Here is a 15,792-nt window from a genome sequence, read left to right on the forward strand (position 1 = left end):
CCTACTTGGACAATTTATGCAATATTTTCTACAATTGGACAAACTTACTGTCTATGCCCTCCCCAGAAATCAAAACGTAGTGGGGCCATCCTATGGAATGCTGTTTCGTCGTATAATACAGGATCCCAATTTTCGGTTTTCTATCGAAAAGTGAAAAATGACAATTATATTAAGGAGCTTAATTTCAATGCTCAGTCGGTTCAGTCGCTCCCTAGGCATTACAATGACTTTAAATGTTACTGATTGTTATGTAATTAATTATTTTTATAGTAGATACGATCCAATTTAGTATATAAGCATTTAGTTGTAATTTAGAAATCTATTAGTTTATTAGTATTTTGTAATATTAAGTATAATACACGACCCCACAAGCATTGTGCTTTAAACCCTATCGTGTGTAAATAAAGGTTTTGATGATGATGATGATGATGATGATGACGTGTTTCACTTCAAAACGTCTTCTGGGGTACCCCAAGTACTGTTCGGAAATCAAGACGGCGAGGCCATAGACAACGTAAACTGGAAATTTAAATTGCGTCTCCACTCCCAGTGTTTATCGACAAAACTTTTATGGCTCGCTTGCTTGCAGCCAACCATGGTCAAAACTCTTTATCTTTTTCTTAGCTCTCACTTGCTCGGAACCGTACTGGAAAATACGGACCCTTGGTCTTTTTTTTACGGACCTCGCAGTCCTCTGTCACGACCTCAGACCAATATTGCCCAGCACGCCCCTCGCGCTTGGTTAGTTATTGGTTAAAACAGGCAAAACTTGGCGATTTTCACTCTATGTTGCTAATATTCTCAGAACAAAATTAATATTAAAACACATATATGTAAATAAACCACTGAATGCAATGGTCACACGACACATCTCCACGGTCTGCCCAGGACCTGTACGCATGCGCACAGCTTATTAACTGTGGAATGGCAGCCATGGACAGCTGTTTCGTTCTTGTTAGGGTTAGGGCCTGGCTATGCCATGCTGATGAGTCCTAGCAAGGACGAAACAGCTGTCCATTGCATTCTCGTCCCCAGAGGCTGCGATCATTCTGGTTAGCATCGTCAGCATCAGGGATTCCCCCGTGTGCTGACCAGAAGGATCGCGGCCTCTGGGGACGAGAATGTTGTCCATGGCTGCCACTCCACGGGTAATAGACTGTGCGCATGGGTACAGGTCCTGGCCATACCGTGGAGATGTGTCGTGTGAGCATTGCATTCAGTGGTTTATATGTATGTAAATGTAAAGGACATTGCTTTTTTTCTTTTTGTAACAAAAGTAAAATTTTGACCTTCAGTTCCAAAGGTGATGATCACCTAATTGTTTCTTCAGACAGGGAGGCAGGAGGGCTGCTCCTCTACGTGCTTTGCGCGCCTAATATTCTGCCTGAACTGAACTATATTCGCGCTTGGAACTGTTTTGCCAGGGAAAAAATGTTTACTTCTTTTTCGGAGTCTTCCATGATGCAATTAAATAAACCTTAATATGAAATATTTTTTTCACGATGCCACTGAATTGGCCTATACGGGGAGGCTCCGCCCGAAAGGGGTACCTTTTTCAGGCTTCAGGTAAATTTCACAAGTTTAGGTATACGAAAGGGTATAGAAATCTGTTTTAGGTTTTTGAAAGGGCCTCTAATTAAAATATTTCGAACAGATGCAATTTATGGCTGTATTATTTCAATTTATTAAGCGCTACTTGAAAATGACAAGAAAACGTCATGTTTTAAGTCTATACCATGACTTTCAGGTATATGAAAGGGGTACGTTTTTTCATTAAAAGTATATGAAAGAGGTACAATTTCTGGCAAAATGGTATATAAAAGGGTAAGGGGTTAGAGCTCGGGGCGGAGCCTCCCCGTAAAAAACTTTTTTGAGTACCCCACCCCCCCCCCCCCCACATTTGAATACACCCACATTTCGAACCAATAGCAGTGGCGTAAAGTTATGTGGGTTATGTTCCGCGCGCCATATTTAATCATCCGTTACATTCGGATACTTCTTTACAGAGACCCGACAGAGAGCATAACGATTTCAGATTTAGTAACGTGGAGACACGGACCCTGCAACCTAAGGGGACACAAAAAAGCGGTTGTCCCACGATTTTCAACGTTAGAACTCAATCCAGCACAGAGGTGCAGTCTTATGGAATTTTGTGTCAAGCTACTTTAATAACGCTACCAACCACAAGCAGTTTTGCAAAAAGCAAGAATGGACCCCATATTTAAAAAACTTAATTTTGGCAGTTTGTCGATCCAGACAACTCCGAAACACATGTGTGATTTTCATTTTTAAATCTTAATTCTTATTAAAATACACTATCGTTTATTTTAGTTTACTACAATGTAATATTAATTTTTCTTAGGTAGGTAGTTAGTCACACGTACACACGACCCCTCAAGCATGTATTTGCTTAAAACATATCGTGGTGAAAAAAAAGGTTCTATTATTATTATCATCATCATCAGCATCATCATCATCATCATTATTATTATTATTATTATTATTATTATTATTATTATTATTATTATTATTATTCTAAGAGCTAAGAATTAGGTAAACTGGAACACTTTTCATTCCAACCGAGGTGCAAGCCTCAGTCATCGCGCTTGCAGTCTGTTAATGTTAGTGCGAACCGGAAATTGTGTTCCCTTGCACGCAATCCATCCATGAATATGCTTGTAATGATGTCGTGACAAAGATCCAGTAACGCAAGTAACCTTATTTACGACCGGATATTGTAAAGAAACCTAATATCTTGTGGTCGAGGTCTCGCCAAGCACACAAATACGGTGGTATTTAAATGATCGAGCACGATGTGCGAGTTATTTGGTCTAAAAAGTTGGGTTTTTCTCTTGTTGTTAGCGTTCTGCTTTGACCTCTCTGCAGGTAGGTACGATGGGTTATGTATGATCTTTGTTTTATGAGGATAAGCTGTTGTTTAGATGTATTCTCGAGCGGCAGGAGAGAAACAGTTTTTCGGACGTGAAGTTTTAATACACAAAGAATAATCAGCCTTTCACGTTTTGAAGGCTAATGACAGAAATATATCTTGTCTGTCGAAAGTTCGAGATAGTGGAGTATACGCAATGGTACGAGAAATATGACATTTATCAGACTGGCGAATTAGATCTAAGATTGTTTACTAGCTGCCCGGCGGATTCGTGTATTGTATAGATTGTAGCGACTGAAAGTGTAATCTCTTTAACTTCTCGTGTTTCTCTCATTGAGACTACTTATGCTCTTATGAATGATAAAACAGTAAGCGCATTCTTGAACTATTAGTTCATTGATAGATAGCTGGCGAAACATAGACAATACATTTCAACGCTAAATGAACCTAAATGAACTGAATATTCAGTTCATTTAGCGTTTACGATTCCGAACGGCCAGGCAAACTGCTACTAAAAAAACCTTAATTCTAAATTTTTTCTTGTATCAAGACTAATCAATATAGTAACGTCTATTATGAAATTGTTTCACTTAAGTTTTCAGCGATGTCAATGAACATTTGTTATTCTAATAAGCTAGCCAGACGCAATAACCGGATAAGTATGCATAGCCACATTAACTGACCCCCCAATGGAATTTATTTTCGCTAGGAATGACAAATCCCCTCTGTCGCATTTTAAAGAGCTCCACGGATCCATTATGCTTGGTGATAAAAGGTCCTGCTCTCATATTTAATTAACAAAAACAAACGGAGACTGAAGCGAATACGCGAATCGGTCGAGAACAACTGACCACCAACGATTGTCACGGAAGAATCGTGCTAGAGTCTAGGCTTTCTTGGGGAATTCCAGACGAAATTTTTGTGCGCGCTTATTTTTCACAGATCGTCCTTTGCACTTGAATCAAAATGGTCCAGGTTTAGCTGAATCCTTTCTTATATTTTGGACATTTCTGTTACCTGTTTATTAGAGCTCCACTCACTGGAATCGTCGTTGCAAAGTGGAACCTCGATAAAACAAAGTACAAGAAGGACTGAGAAAATCAGTTTGTTGTATATTGTATGAGTATTAGAATTTTGCTCCATACTTTTTATATACCAGAGACTAACAGAAATCTTCGTCGGCGTCAAATTCTCTGAACTATCTAGAAACCTCGGAGTTGACCCGTATTTTTAAAATAATTACAAGTATTTGATCCAGTGATGTCACTGATGTCATGCGATGACTTTTTTTAAAGCTGTCATGAGATATAAATAAAAACAAGGGATTATATGAAGATGCATGTAAGCGCTGATTTTGAACAAAATCGTCACATTGGTAAACAGAATTAATGAAAATTCGAAAATCTCCAGAATGGCGATGTTCCTTTAATAAATCTAGCATCAAATTCTCAGAATTTGTACAGCGAACAGTATTCGATATTGGGATTTTTAAAAGGGTTGAGAATTCGACGCGTCTCCAACAAACAAGACATCTATTATGGGGTGGGGTGAGGGTAATTTTTGTTTTTTCAAGTTCCTGATTCATTTTAATAATAGATTTGAAATTTAAAGTGCACCTGACTGGGTGGTAAAGTTCTCTGAACTCTTTCGCAAGCTGATCTCGACGAGTTACACACCAGTGTTGCGGTTACCAGCCACAGAGGAACCGAAAAGGGAACTTGGTATTAATTTTTTCCGAACCTGACCTTTTGAATGACTTTGAACTCTTGATTCACAATAACGTTGATAAATTGAAGACAATTGGCACGTGTTGCCACAGTCTGTACCGTGCAGCAGTTAAGCAACTGGTCACACACGACTCCTTAATCTTAGCAACTTTTCCAGGAGTTTTGTTTTCCATGCTTGATGCTTTCCATTGTTTTTTTTGTTTTGTTTTGTAGATTTGAGCGGGCAAAAGGGACTGTTTTTCATTCATGTCATAATTTATTATCTAGTCTGTCAATAATAAGTCATTTAACCCCTCGCTTGTAAGAGTAAAGTTGGCATTAAACGGTCTAAACTTGACTTTTCAAACAAATGTTGAATGCTGTTGTGAACTTCTTTTTTTAGTTTTCTAATGAAAGCCTAAAGTAGTTTAAAACTGTCTAATACTAGATTGGTCTGGTATTCGAAGCGTGTTTGTATATATTTAATTGAAAGGAATAATGGTCTAGTCGTACATGCTGTCTTAACCATTTCGTTAAAACCTTGTGAAGGAAGACATGGGGGCGGAAGTCCTGGAGAAAAGGACTGGATCTTGGAAGGCGGGAGAAAAGAGGGCGGGAAGCGAAATTCCTAAGGTGGCGGGAACTTGGGGAAAACGAGTACAATTTCGCAACATTTCGTTAAATTTCACAATAGATGTGGGATAAAGAGGAGGGAACCACTACCGAAAGGGGCGGGAAGCGGGAGTAAAAAGTACGGGAGGCGAGAGGTTAAGACCCCCCTGTACCCATCAACCTTGAAAGCATGTACCAAGTATTTGTTTCGACGAGATCAGAATTTTAATCAGGCGGTCATATTTGAGTTGTTAGGAACAGGTTGAAGATGTTACGCACTGAATGTCGAAACTTGGGAGTGTGTAAAATGACGGCCCCATATTTAGTTAGCTCAAAGCAAAGGGTCAAAGAAATTGAAAAACAGATGAAGATGCCAGTGCGAGGAAAGTATTACGATCATGTCACTTACAGTAGCGATGCCTGTGTAATGATACTTTTCTACTGATGCCGTCTTAATGTCTTATATAGCACTGTTATCAAAAGGCGTTTACGATTCTGTCACCGATTTACCAATAGCTGAGATTCGCTTTATCTCAATGATTTTCAGTTAAAAATAGAATGCACTGTGCCCATCAAGTAGTCGATAGAACGATATAATCTATATTGCAAAGAATGTTCCAGCAGGGTGCATTTGCCAAAAGCATTCATTGTTCCAGCGGTTAAGAATGGGTTGTTTGTTCCATGTGCACTCGAGTTCGCATCGCATTCTAATTGGCTATTTGGTTAGCTAGATGAATGTTTTTCACGATATTAGCTTTTATCGACTTTGTTAGCTGGCAATAATCAAGTGATATATAAGGACACCGCATGCTTCTGGAGACTGCAGTATCATAGTTCTACGGTCTTGCCTGCAATTACATTTACTGCTGTCATGTGTCATAATATATAGATTTAGGCACGCCTAAAAGCGGAGCTCCCCATTTATTTAATTTTCACTGGAGCTTACAATGTTTTCATTCTAGTGAATAAGCGGCCAAAGTACTAATGTTTAGCTCACGGTTATACTGAATGTCAGCAGTACAACAAAAATAATAATCTAAAAGCGGGGCAAAATCATTACTCATGGCACGAAAAATTACTTTAGAGTACAGTAAATTATCTAGCAATAGAAAATAGTTTCGCGATCCTGTTATAGTTTCGCAGCAGTTTAGTAAACTCCACAATATCTATTTCATTGATATAGGATATATTCAACGTGCATTACAGAATCTGTCGGATTAGCTCAATCGGTAAGGTGCCAGTCTGCGGATCCGGAGGTCGTGAGTTCAAATCCCAGCGGGTCAAGATTTTTTTTTCTTTTTTCCTTCTTTTTTTTTTTTTTTACCCCGTAGCAATAAAATGGTTTGTTTATTCTATCAACCCGATTTAGCTTTCGAATGCTGCTGGCTTTACAGATAGACACGAAAGTCATCGATCGATTATGGCTCTCAATGTCTACTTTTTTGGCGGTCGATTACTTTCTACACGTAATTTTCAGCCACATTTTGTTTCATTGCTTCTTGTTTTTCTTTTCAAACCTCTTTACATTTTAAAGGCCGCCTTTATACGGCCGCCTTTATAAGGCCTTCTTGCTTCACTATGGCCGCCATGTTGCGCGACCCCGTACGTATGTACGCCGTACGTACGCGCCCGCGAACCATACCGCTCTCCATGTTGACCATGAAAACTCATTTCGATAGTGTTCCTTCTTTCATGGTTATGGTGCTACGCTTAGGAGCTCCGCTATTAATTAACGGCACGCAATGCATGCAAAAGCGATGGCGTTTGAGAACGGGATCTTTAACATATGCGTTTCAATAAAACTATCAAAAATACTACGCATTCCATTATAGTTAGAGGGAAAGTCAGCGTTTGGAAGAAATAATGGCCTAAGACTGCTAAGACAAAAGTTTAATGTATAAATTAGCTTCTAATACATGTCAATAATAATACGTTCAACTTATTCGTAGGTAACAGGGTGAAGACTGCTCGCCGCCTCAGAAGACAAGTTGTTAAGGAGGGTCGATGCCCATCTTGGAACCTTATCAGGAACTGTTCGTCGCTTGAACAATGCAGTTGGGACGGGGACTGCTCCGGTACTCAGAAGTGCTGTAAGAGCACCTGTGAAACACGATCCTGTCATGAGCCCATTTTGGCAATAGGACCCGGTGAAGGTATTATTTTTAACAAAATATAAAGATTGCTGGACTTCAACACTGACGCAAGAAAAATATATATATTTTTAACTGCTACAGTGGCTATCTGATGGTCGGCATCGAGAGCACGGACTTTGGCTAAGTTCGATGTTTTAATCAAACGCAGAGTGTTCGTTATCGATGATCAGCCAATCAAGCTTTGAGCAGAATAAACTCTGAGTCTGCGTACATTGACCGGAAGTCCGTGCGTAGCGGACTTTCAGGGCGTTCTTAGTGCTGACCAAACGAAAAGCGGAGTTTGGGGACGAAATGTTATAATGACAATTAGTTTGAACGGGTGGGTTTATTTAAGTAAGTTACTTGCAGGGTTGAGGTTAATTTGTGCAATTAATTCCAAAATAAATACACAATTAGCAAGATATCATCAATTACTTCCTGTTTTGGTCGTTAATTTCCTTTCGTCTTTTGCGAAGGTTTTCTAAGTACTATAGTTATTGTTGTTTGTTTCAGATGCCTGCCCAAAAGACGAAGCCGCAATAACGTCAAATAAAGATGATTCTAATTGTCTTCCTGGAAGGACTAGATTTTGCTTTAAAAGCAACTGCAAAAGGTAGTTTTTGCTTTTTAATGTTCGTCAGACCAGTAACACATGATAAATAATATTTGTTTGTTCTGTTGTTTTAGATGCTGCCACCACTATAGCACATGTAACCCTAATCCGGAACTTCTTATGTCCAGAGACGAATGTCAAAAAGGTATCCTTTCTTTAAAGCATGGTGGCTTTGACACCATGGTATCCTTGTTTGTAGGATAAAGATTTTTTATTCTTAAGGTTTAATGTTGTGTAGTACTCAAATATTTCTATTTGCTTGAATGGAATACTTCCATGGCCATTTTTGCACCACGTTTTTAAAGTTCCAAGTTCCTGTTAGTTTTACACTGTTTTAAAAACATAGTGTATGGGATGGCAGTCCATCTACCTACATAGACAGGAAAACGTGTTAGGAGCATCTAAAATGGGTGGACCGGAATTAAGGAAAACGAAACGCTACTTTTTTTTTATGGGTAAGGCGTATTTTTAGCACTTGCTTAGAATAGAGTACTTCTTTTGCAGTTCTTTGTTCTCCGAGGGTATGTAAGTTTCCAGGGGAAGTTTGTGCCTTGGACAAATATAACTCTCCTAGATGCTCCTGCTTGTCAAAATGCCCCAAGCCACGGCCAGAAGAAAAAGTTTGCGGAACTGATGGCATTCCCTACAAGAGTGTGTGTGAGTTGAACAGAACAGCTTGTATTTTGGGAGTAACTGATATCAAGATTCATAACCATGGAGGATGCAATCAAAGTAAGTAAATCATAGTATTTGTTTTCAATAAATGGTCAGCGACGGTTATTGCATTTTGTTGGTTCCACACGTCTGTTATCAGTGTTTACAATTTTGTTATTCTCGAAAAAACTTTGAAAAATTTATAAATACAAAAACCATTTGCCTATTAACATACAAACGACAGAATACACCACAAAATATTTTTCTTAAACATCCGAAAAATAACACATTTTGTGCTTGTTCTTATTAACTGTTTATTGTATGTAAGCTGATGTTATGACAGCTATTGTTACTCCGATTACGTCATCATTTTGCATTTTTTGTAAGGCCCTTATTTGGTATTTAACCGGCGTTGGAAAACGCACATGTTCTGGTTTTCACTAGGCTCGATTTCCAGCGGCTTTTTCGGGAAAATGAGCCCGCGGTCATCCCCCCGAAAGCTCGGAGAGGAACAAAAACCGGACCCGAGAAGGCGGCGAAAATCGAGCCTAGGTGAACATAGTTATTTTGTTTTTGCCAATTAACGTTTCCTTTTGTTAAAATTGATTTTATTCAGATGGAGGAAAGATTGAAGTAAGTGGAGCTCATAAGAGCAAACAAATTCTCCCAGCTTACAAACAAGGTGAACTCACGTGCCGTTTTGAGGGAGATCCTGTGAGTATCACGTGGAGGAAAGTTGGACTTCGTGCTCTGCCAAACCGAATGATACCACGTATGGACAAGTTAGATATCCTAGATGTAGACATGCGCGACAGTGGAATGTACAAATGTATGGCGTACGACGGTTTTTCCACAGCGGAGGCGGAAATAAATGTCATTGTTAACGGTAAGATTTAAAGATGACAAATTTTGGTTTTTGTTTCGTTTTATAGTTAGTTCCTTGATTTGGTATTTTTGTACTAAAGTATACCAGTATTTTAGGTTTACTCTATTTGAAGGTAATACTTTTTTAACACACCCATAAATACGATAAAAAAAGAAACAAGAAACGAAAAACGAAAGAAACAAAAAACGATTTTTAACTTCGTAGTTCTCCTAAAGTTGTTTTATTATTAATATTATTTCTGGGTCAGGATCAATGATCCAAGATCACTCGGATCATGGTACATCAAAGGAATCGACGAAACCGCTCTGGACATGGATTAATCGGTACCTATGATGCACCCCGATCCTAGTGATCTTGGATCATTGATCTTGATCCAATTCACCCCAAGAAACGCACTATAAATGAAACAGAGTGGCACACCGCTCTTTTATGCTTGTTTTTCATCTAAACCATCGATCGAATAACACCACTGAGCACTTAGCCACTCAATGAGGGAATATAAGGGTTTAGGTTTGCTAATTATTTACAGATGCTGCCCAAACGGCAGCTGAGGACAGGCGCTTCCAGTAAGAGAAATATGTACGAATTTGTTAACCTAGTTTAACTGGGAACATCAAATTATTATTAAACTTTTATGTTTGCTTTGACTTCCAGGGCCATCTCCTCCAAGTAAAGGAAATAACATGTCTCGCGCAGATTGTTTACAACCTCGAAATACTGGGTACTGTAAAAAATACGCCGTTCGCTGGTACTTTGATGGTAAAGATGGAGTCTGCAGACCATTTGCTTACAGCGGTTGTGGGGGAAACAAAAATAATTTTCATTCGCAAGCGGCGTGTAGCTCGTCTTGCAGTCATGCAGGTATTTTTCAACCTCGTTTATATCGATGCAAGTTCCTAGGATAAAAGGCCCCTTGACGCGTTCTTTGCTTGAATACGAAACTCCGATGGATTGAAAAGACTTACTTTCTTGAGCTCTCGACGCTTGAATGGCGAGGAAAAAAAATCTTATTGGTTTAGCTTTGTACCTGGAACGAAACCTCCAACGGATTATCAAATGAACATGCCTCGACATAAAAACATTATGTCTAGACATAATGCTTGGATTTTTAGAATGAGTCAGGCGTCACACCAAGGAAAGAGCCCCCTTTTCCTCAATGTTTCCGCCATCTTGGAAGTTGGTACTTTTCATAAAAAAACTTAAAGCCAATTAAAAAACTTCGAACTCTAGATTGCTATTGCTATTTATCTTGCAGCTGGTGACATCTGTACTTTACCAATGATCGAGGGTCCTTGTAGAGCCTTTATACCACAATGGTTTTACAACTCGAAGAAAGGACGATGCGAGCAGTTCATATATGGCGGCTGCAGTGGTAACGCCAACAGATTTAACACCAAAAAGGAATGTCAGCTTCGGTGCATTGGTAAGTGAACAGAAAATACAAGCAATCCTGGCAAGATAGAAAGAAAATTAGAATAGGATACCTTCATCAAAATAGTATTACAGGACAAAGTATGTAATAATGCAGTGTTAAATACCATTAATGATAACTGAAATCGATGATGTTTGTTTCAGTGGATCCTTCGGCGAACACTCCTTGTTTACGTCGACAGTTTGAAGCCAGGCGCAATAAACGTCTTGGCGTGTTTGTACCAAGATGTCTTCCCGATGGAGGATATGATAAGGTTCAGTGCCATGGAGCCATGTGCTTTTGTATGGACCAAGAAGGAGAAGAAGTTCCTGGGACGAGAGCTTATCGGAATCAACCTCTCAACTGCACGGGCACACCTCCTCCCCCTGGTAATGCGTGCTGCTATACTTATAATAGTAAAGTAAAAGAATGTTAAAGGAGAAGTTCATTCCAAAATGACACTTTTTTCTTCACGTAAACGAAAAAGTTATTCTAAGATAATTATGTTAGTCACCAAAATTTCAGCTTCTAAGGAGCATTCAAACCCTATGAAATCTTCGTCGAAAGAAGTCTGCTTGGAGTAACTTAGCAGCCTGGCTATGTATGTGTGACGTGAAAGAGCTCTATGTGTAAATAGAACTTTGTATTCCGATTAAGAACTGAAAGTAAAAATGGGATGTTGGACTGGAAGAGAGGCAAAGCAGTGTCAATGTTTTCCAATCTGGCAATTAAAAGCTCTGCAAAGGTCTTCAACTCACTCACCCACACTCATCTCCTAAAGGGCAGCAACTTGCCCAATTCCTGTACGGCTTTTTCCCAGGCCCTTATGGCCCTGCTCGTTTTGGTGACGTATCCGGGGCGAACGGCCGGGGAAAGCTCTCACTTTTTCGCTCGTTCCACGTGACCCGAAACGGATTGACCGCGACGAAAATAGTGGCCTAGGAACTAGGCAAGGCGGCAAGGTTTTTCCTTTCCAACCGGTATTTTTCGGTCCTCTCGATTGAGCTCCAACACAGACGATGCCGTTAGAGCTCTTTAAAAGTCTTCAAGTAGCAGTAAAATTGTTATATTTTTTTAACTGACCAGCAACAAAGTCAAAATTGTTATTTCGTCTTTTGCAGTTGATGGTTTGTCTCCGTGTCAAAGAGCTCAACAAAATGCTAGCAGTGTACCTTTTGGTTCTTCTTACCTGATTCAATGTAAGCAGGACGGTAGCTATGAAGAGGTTCAGTGTGATGGATCAACGGGTTACTGCTGGTGTGTAGACAAAAATGGCACTGAACTCGCAGGATCGAGGTCTAGAGGACCTTTACAATGTCCTGTTTTGGGTAGGTATGCGAACGTTATTGATTTCTAGTTTGATTTTAATACTGCACTTATTATTTACCTTATTGCTACTTATTTTCGCGGGACTTAATTTTCGCGATTTTCAAAAAATCGCGAAATTTAAGGCCCGCGAAAAAAGGTTCTCGCGAAAAATAACGACGCGAAATTTAATACCTTCCATATAACTCGTTATGAATATTGAACGTTGCCGTCAGTTTACTACTTAATTACCTTGGTGCAGTCGTCAAACTAGCTATACTTTATTGCAAAGGAACATGTCAAACTGTTTTTAAAACATTATGTTTTTTTTTTGTTCAGTGTCATTGGAAACTGTTGGACCAATTTTGAGACTTACTGTAGACCAGTATTTTGACAATTTTTGCGAAATTTAGTTCCTGTTATCGTACTTTTTTTGGCCAAATCGCGAAATTTAAGTCCCGCGAAATATGGCCGTTCCATTTTCGCGAAATTAACTGCCCGCGAAAATAAGTAACAATAAGGTAGCTAGAGATTAGTTTGAATACCAATAAACGCACTAGATAAATTAGAATAGTTGCGAAAATCTTGAGTAACTTAAAAATTCACTTTTTAGTCGACGTTGTCGTCAGTGTCGCCGTCATGGTTTTGTAAGGTCCCTATTTGTGAAGTGGGAGACGTACGTACGGACGTACGCGCCTGCGAGCCATTCCGCTACCTGTGATGAACATGAAAACTCGAGCTTGTGTTTTTTTTCTGTCGATTTTATATGGTTATACACCGAATGCAAATATGGCGGACCACTCGGTCGGTGCCTGGGACAAGCTACATGAAAGCGAGGCTAGTCAGGCTTCGGTGTTGTGACAATGCTCTCGTACAGAAGTCTGGCTTATTCATCAATCTGGTGTGTTTCTTTTCGCTGCTCCTACGAGTTGCTGTGTTTCTGAATGCAACGAGAAGTGATAGAAGTGTTCACTGTTTGCCTCTAAGGGAAAAGGTGGATCAATGCAATTCGTTGAGACGAAAGAAAGGAAGTCGCGATCGCCGCGGGAACTACCGGTATTGAGGTTTGTTCGCTACATTTCAGGTTCGAAGATCTTAGGAAATTCGTTTCAATGACGAGCTTATGTGGTGTCTGGTGGTGTTCCAGCACGAGTTACATGGCCAGTACCTTTCCCAAGGTAAAGAAAAGCTCCACTTCCAAAACATCCTCTGTCTCAAAAGAAAATGTTCATGTCCGGCTTTGTTCGCGTCCGATCCACTCGCATGGAATCGCACGATCAAATACTAACTAAGTGAATGAAATTCAACTGCCCCGATAGTTAAAGCTAGTGAAAGCATTGAGCCAAATAAGAACGACTTGGAGCTAAATGTGATCGCTTACACATTTTCTAAGATCTTCCAACCTGAAATGTAGCGAACAAACGTTATTAAAAGTTCCAGTGACGATCGTGAACTCCTTTGTACTCCTTTCACTCGTCTCAGCGAATTGCATTGGTCCAATTTTTGCCTAAGAGGCAAACAGTGAACACTTCTATCACTTCTCGTGGCATTCAGAAACACAGCAACTCATAGGAGTAGCGAAAAGAAACACACCAGATCGACGAATAAGAAAAACTTCTGTACGAAAGCTTTGCCAAAACAAACACCAAAGCCTGACTAGCCTCGCTTTCATGCAGCTCGTCCCAGGCACCGACCGAGTGATCCGCCATATTTGCATTCGGTGTATGGGGCTCCGCTCTGCGGCCCTTTGGGCCGCTGTGGAGCTCCGCTATTATGATAATACGAAACATTTCTAGATACATTTTACGAGGGTGAAATCAACTACCACTTTTAATTTATTAGTCCTTAGACCAGTGGTAAAGGGTCTTTATACTTTAAGAACAGAACATTACGAAAAATTAATGCTGAAGCGTGAAATAGGATGACGAATTATTTGCCCTATAAACCTGCACTACGCTCAGTGCACTTAAAAAGGAAGGCTGCAGCAGGATTGTCATCATTCTTGCTGCTTGCAGGTATTCGTTTGACGCTCTGTCAGCGTCAGTACCTAGAAAATTCCAGAAGTCCGCGACAAGACCAGGAAATACCGAGATGTCGGCCCGATGGAAGCTTCGAGGAGGTTCAGTGCCTGGGAGTGACGTGCTTTTGTGTCGATCCAGAAAATGGAAGGGCGGTGAAGGATACCAACATCAACACTTTATTTGGAGAACCGAGTTGTGGCGATTCAGGTAGAGATAGAAACACGAGTGAATCGTTAAAGCAAAGCGGGAATTTTTTTAGAAAATTGCCGCGTTACGCAACCTTACAAATCGTGAACTGAAGTGTTAAAATAAATTTTCTGGTAACATGCGTCATTTGTAGCGTCTTAAATTGTAAGTAAGGCTAAGTAATTAGTATTTTAATTTGAAGGTGAGCTGTATGCAAGATATTATTGTATAAAAGTCGCTTTAATTATAAACTGTTTAATATGCAAGAATTGTGATAGAAAAAAAACTCGTTAAAAATATCAGCACCGACAGCTGACATCCCATCTACCCTTTCCTACCTCGATTAGAAGAATCGTCAACAACCAGCTTCCTAAAATAAACACAGGGTTTGTTTAGGCCATAAATTAGCAAACAAGATGTCACCCTCTCCCCTTCTATTAATTGTTTACTTTTTTCCATTTCACCCTTTTTTACTTGTAAAGTGTTTTATATAACGTTTTATCGTGTTGTTCTATAATTGTAATGTAATTGATATGCATTTTTTATTCAAATGAATAAAGAAACTAATGTTATTATTATTAGTACTAACATCAACTTGTTTTCCATGGCACTTGTTTTGTCTCCACGTAGAATGAATGACCCTTCCTTCATAAAGCTATTATCCTCTCTTTATAGGTCACGGTCTGACGCTTTGTCAAGGAATGCACCAAGCAGCCCTTAGCTCATCTGAGCAGGACACTTATGTTCCACAGTGCAATTTAGATGGGGGCTTCGAGGAGGTTCAGTGTTACGGAGCCAGCAATGAGTGTTGGTGCGTGGATCAAGAAGGAAGTGAACTAAAGGGAACAAGACGTGAAGGGCCTTTGAAGTGCGCAGGCTTAGGTCTGTTTAACGTTTGTTGTTGATACAGTTGCAATTTTGTGCTTTACATGTTCGCAGCTGCAATGAACCTACATAAACTTGAAGCCTAAATCCTTGTGCAGCGTTCTCTTGCTGGAAAGATTTGAATTATATTTGTTTTGCAGAAAAGAAATCTTTCACATTTGGCGACTAAAAGTAGCTGAGGAAATGAAACGGTCTTCAACTTTCGCGTCCTAATTGAAAGGCGTTGTAATTGAGGCTTGCCAGGTATTTTCAGGGGGAAAACAAAAACTTCGCACGAAACATCGCACAATAAACCCGATTACCTTAAGAAACTTAAAATGTTGATTTATTCATGCCTAACAGCGGAGGTCCACGTAATTTCTTGAGGGCGGTGCCGAATTGTAATCGAATAGGCGTGTTTACACAAAATTGTACGGACCCGACAGAAAATCGGTCCGGACTTGATCACTTTTGCAAAGAAACAGTAAGCAATAAATGCTGTTTTGGCGCCG

The 15,792-nt window shown here is 39.7% G+C and overlaps 1 protein-coding gene across 2 annotated transcripts in view; it reads left to right on the forward strand.

Moving 5' to 3' along the window:
• The first annotated feature begins 2,773 nt into the window (after nucleotides 1-2,773).
• Nucleotides 2,774-15,792, forward strand: part of LOC144650799 (uncharacterized) — a 33,350-nt gene continuing 20,331 nt past the window's right edge. For both annotated transcript variants that reach the window (XM_078510541.1, XM_078510540.1), the window contains exons 1-12: nucleotides 2,774-2,886; nucleotides 7,158-7,361; nucleotides 7,854-7,953; nucleotides 8,028-8,098; nucleotides 8,458-8,685; nucleotides 9,224-9,493; nucleotides 10,148-10,354; nucleotides 10,749-10,916; nucleotides 11,069-11,293; nucleotides 12,026-12,232; nucleotides 14,225-14,437; nucleotides 15,092-15,298. In XM_078510541.1, coding sequence (XP_078366667.1) covers nucleotides 2,814-2,886; nucleotides 7,158-7,361; nucleotides 7,854-7,953; nucleotides 8,028-8,098; nucleotides 8,458-8,685; nucleotides 9,224-9,493; nucleotides 10,148-10,354; nucleotides 10,749-10,916; nucleotides 11,069-11,293; nucleotides 12,026-12,232; nucleotides 14,225-14,437; nucleotides 15,092-15,298 — 2,173 coding nt within the window. In that variant the 5' untranslated portion in view covers nucleotides 2,774-2,813. The remainder of the gene's footprint in view (nucleotides 2,887-7,157; nucleotides 7,362-7,853; nucleotides 7,954-8,027; nucleotides 8,099-8,457; nucleotides 8,686-9,223; nucleotides 9,494-10,147; nucleotides 10,355-10,748; nucleotides 10,917-11,068; nucleotides 11,294-12,025; nucleotides 12,233-14,224; nucleotides 14,438-15,091; nucleotides 15,299-15,792) is intronic.

Source organism: Oculina patagonica, chromosome 4 (assembly GCF_052425735.1).
Source record: "Oculina patagonica isolate OP01 chromosome 4, crgOcupat, whole genome shotgun sequence".
NCBI classification, from domain to species: domain Eukaryota; kingdom Metazoa; phylum Cnidaria; class Anthozoa; order Scleractinia; family Oculinidae; genus Oculina; species Oculina patagonica.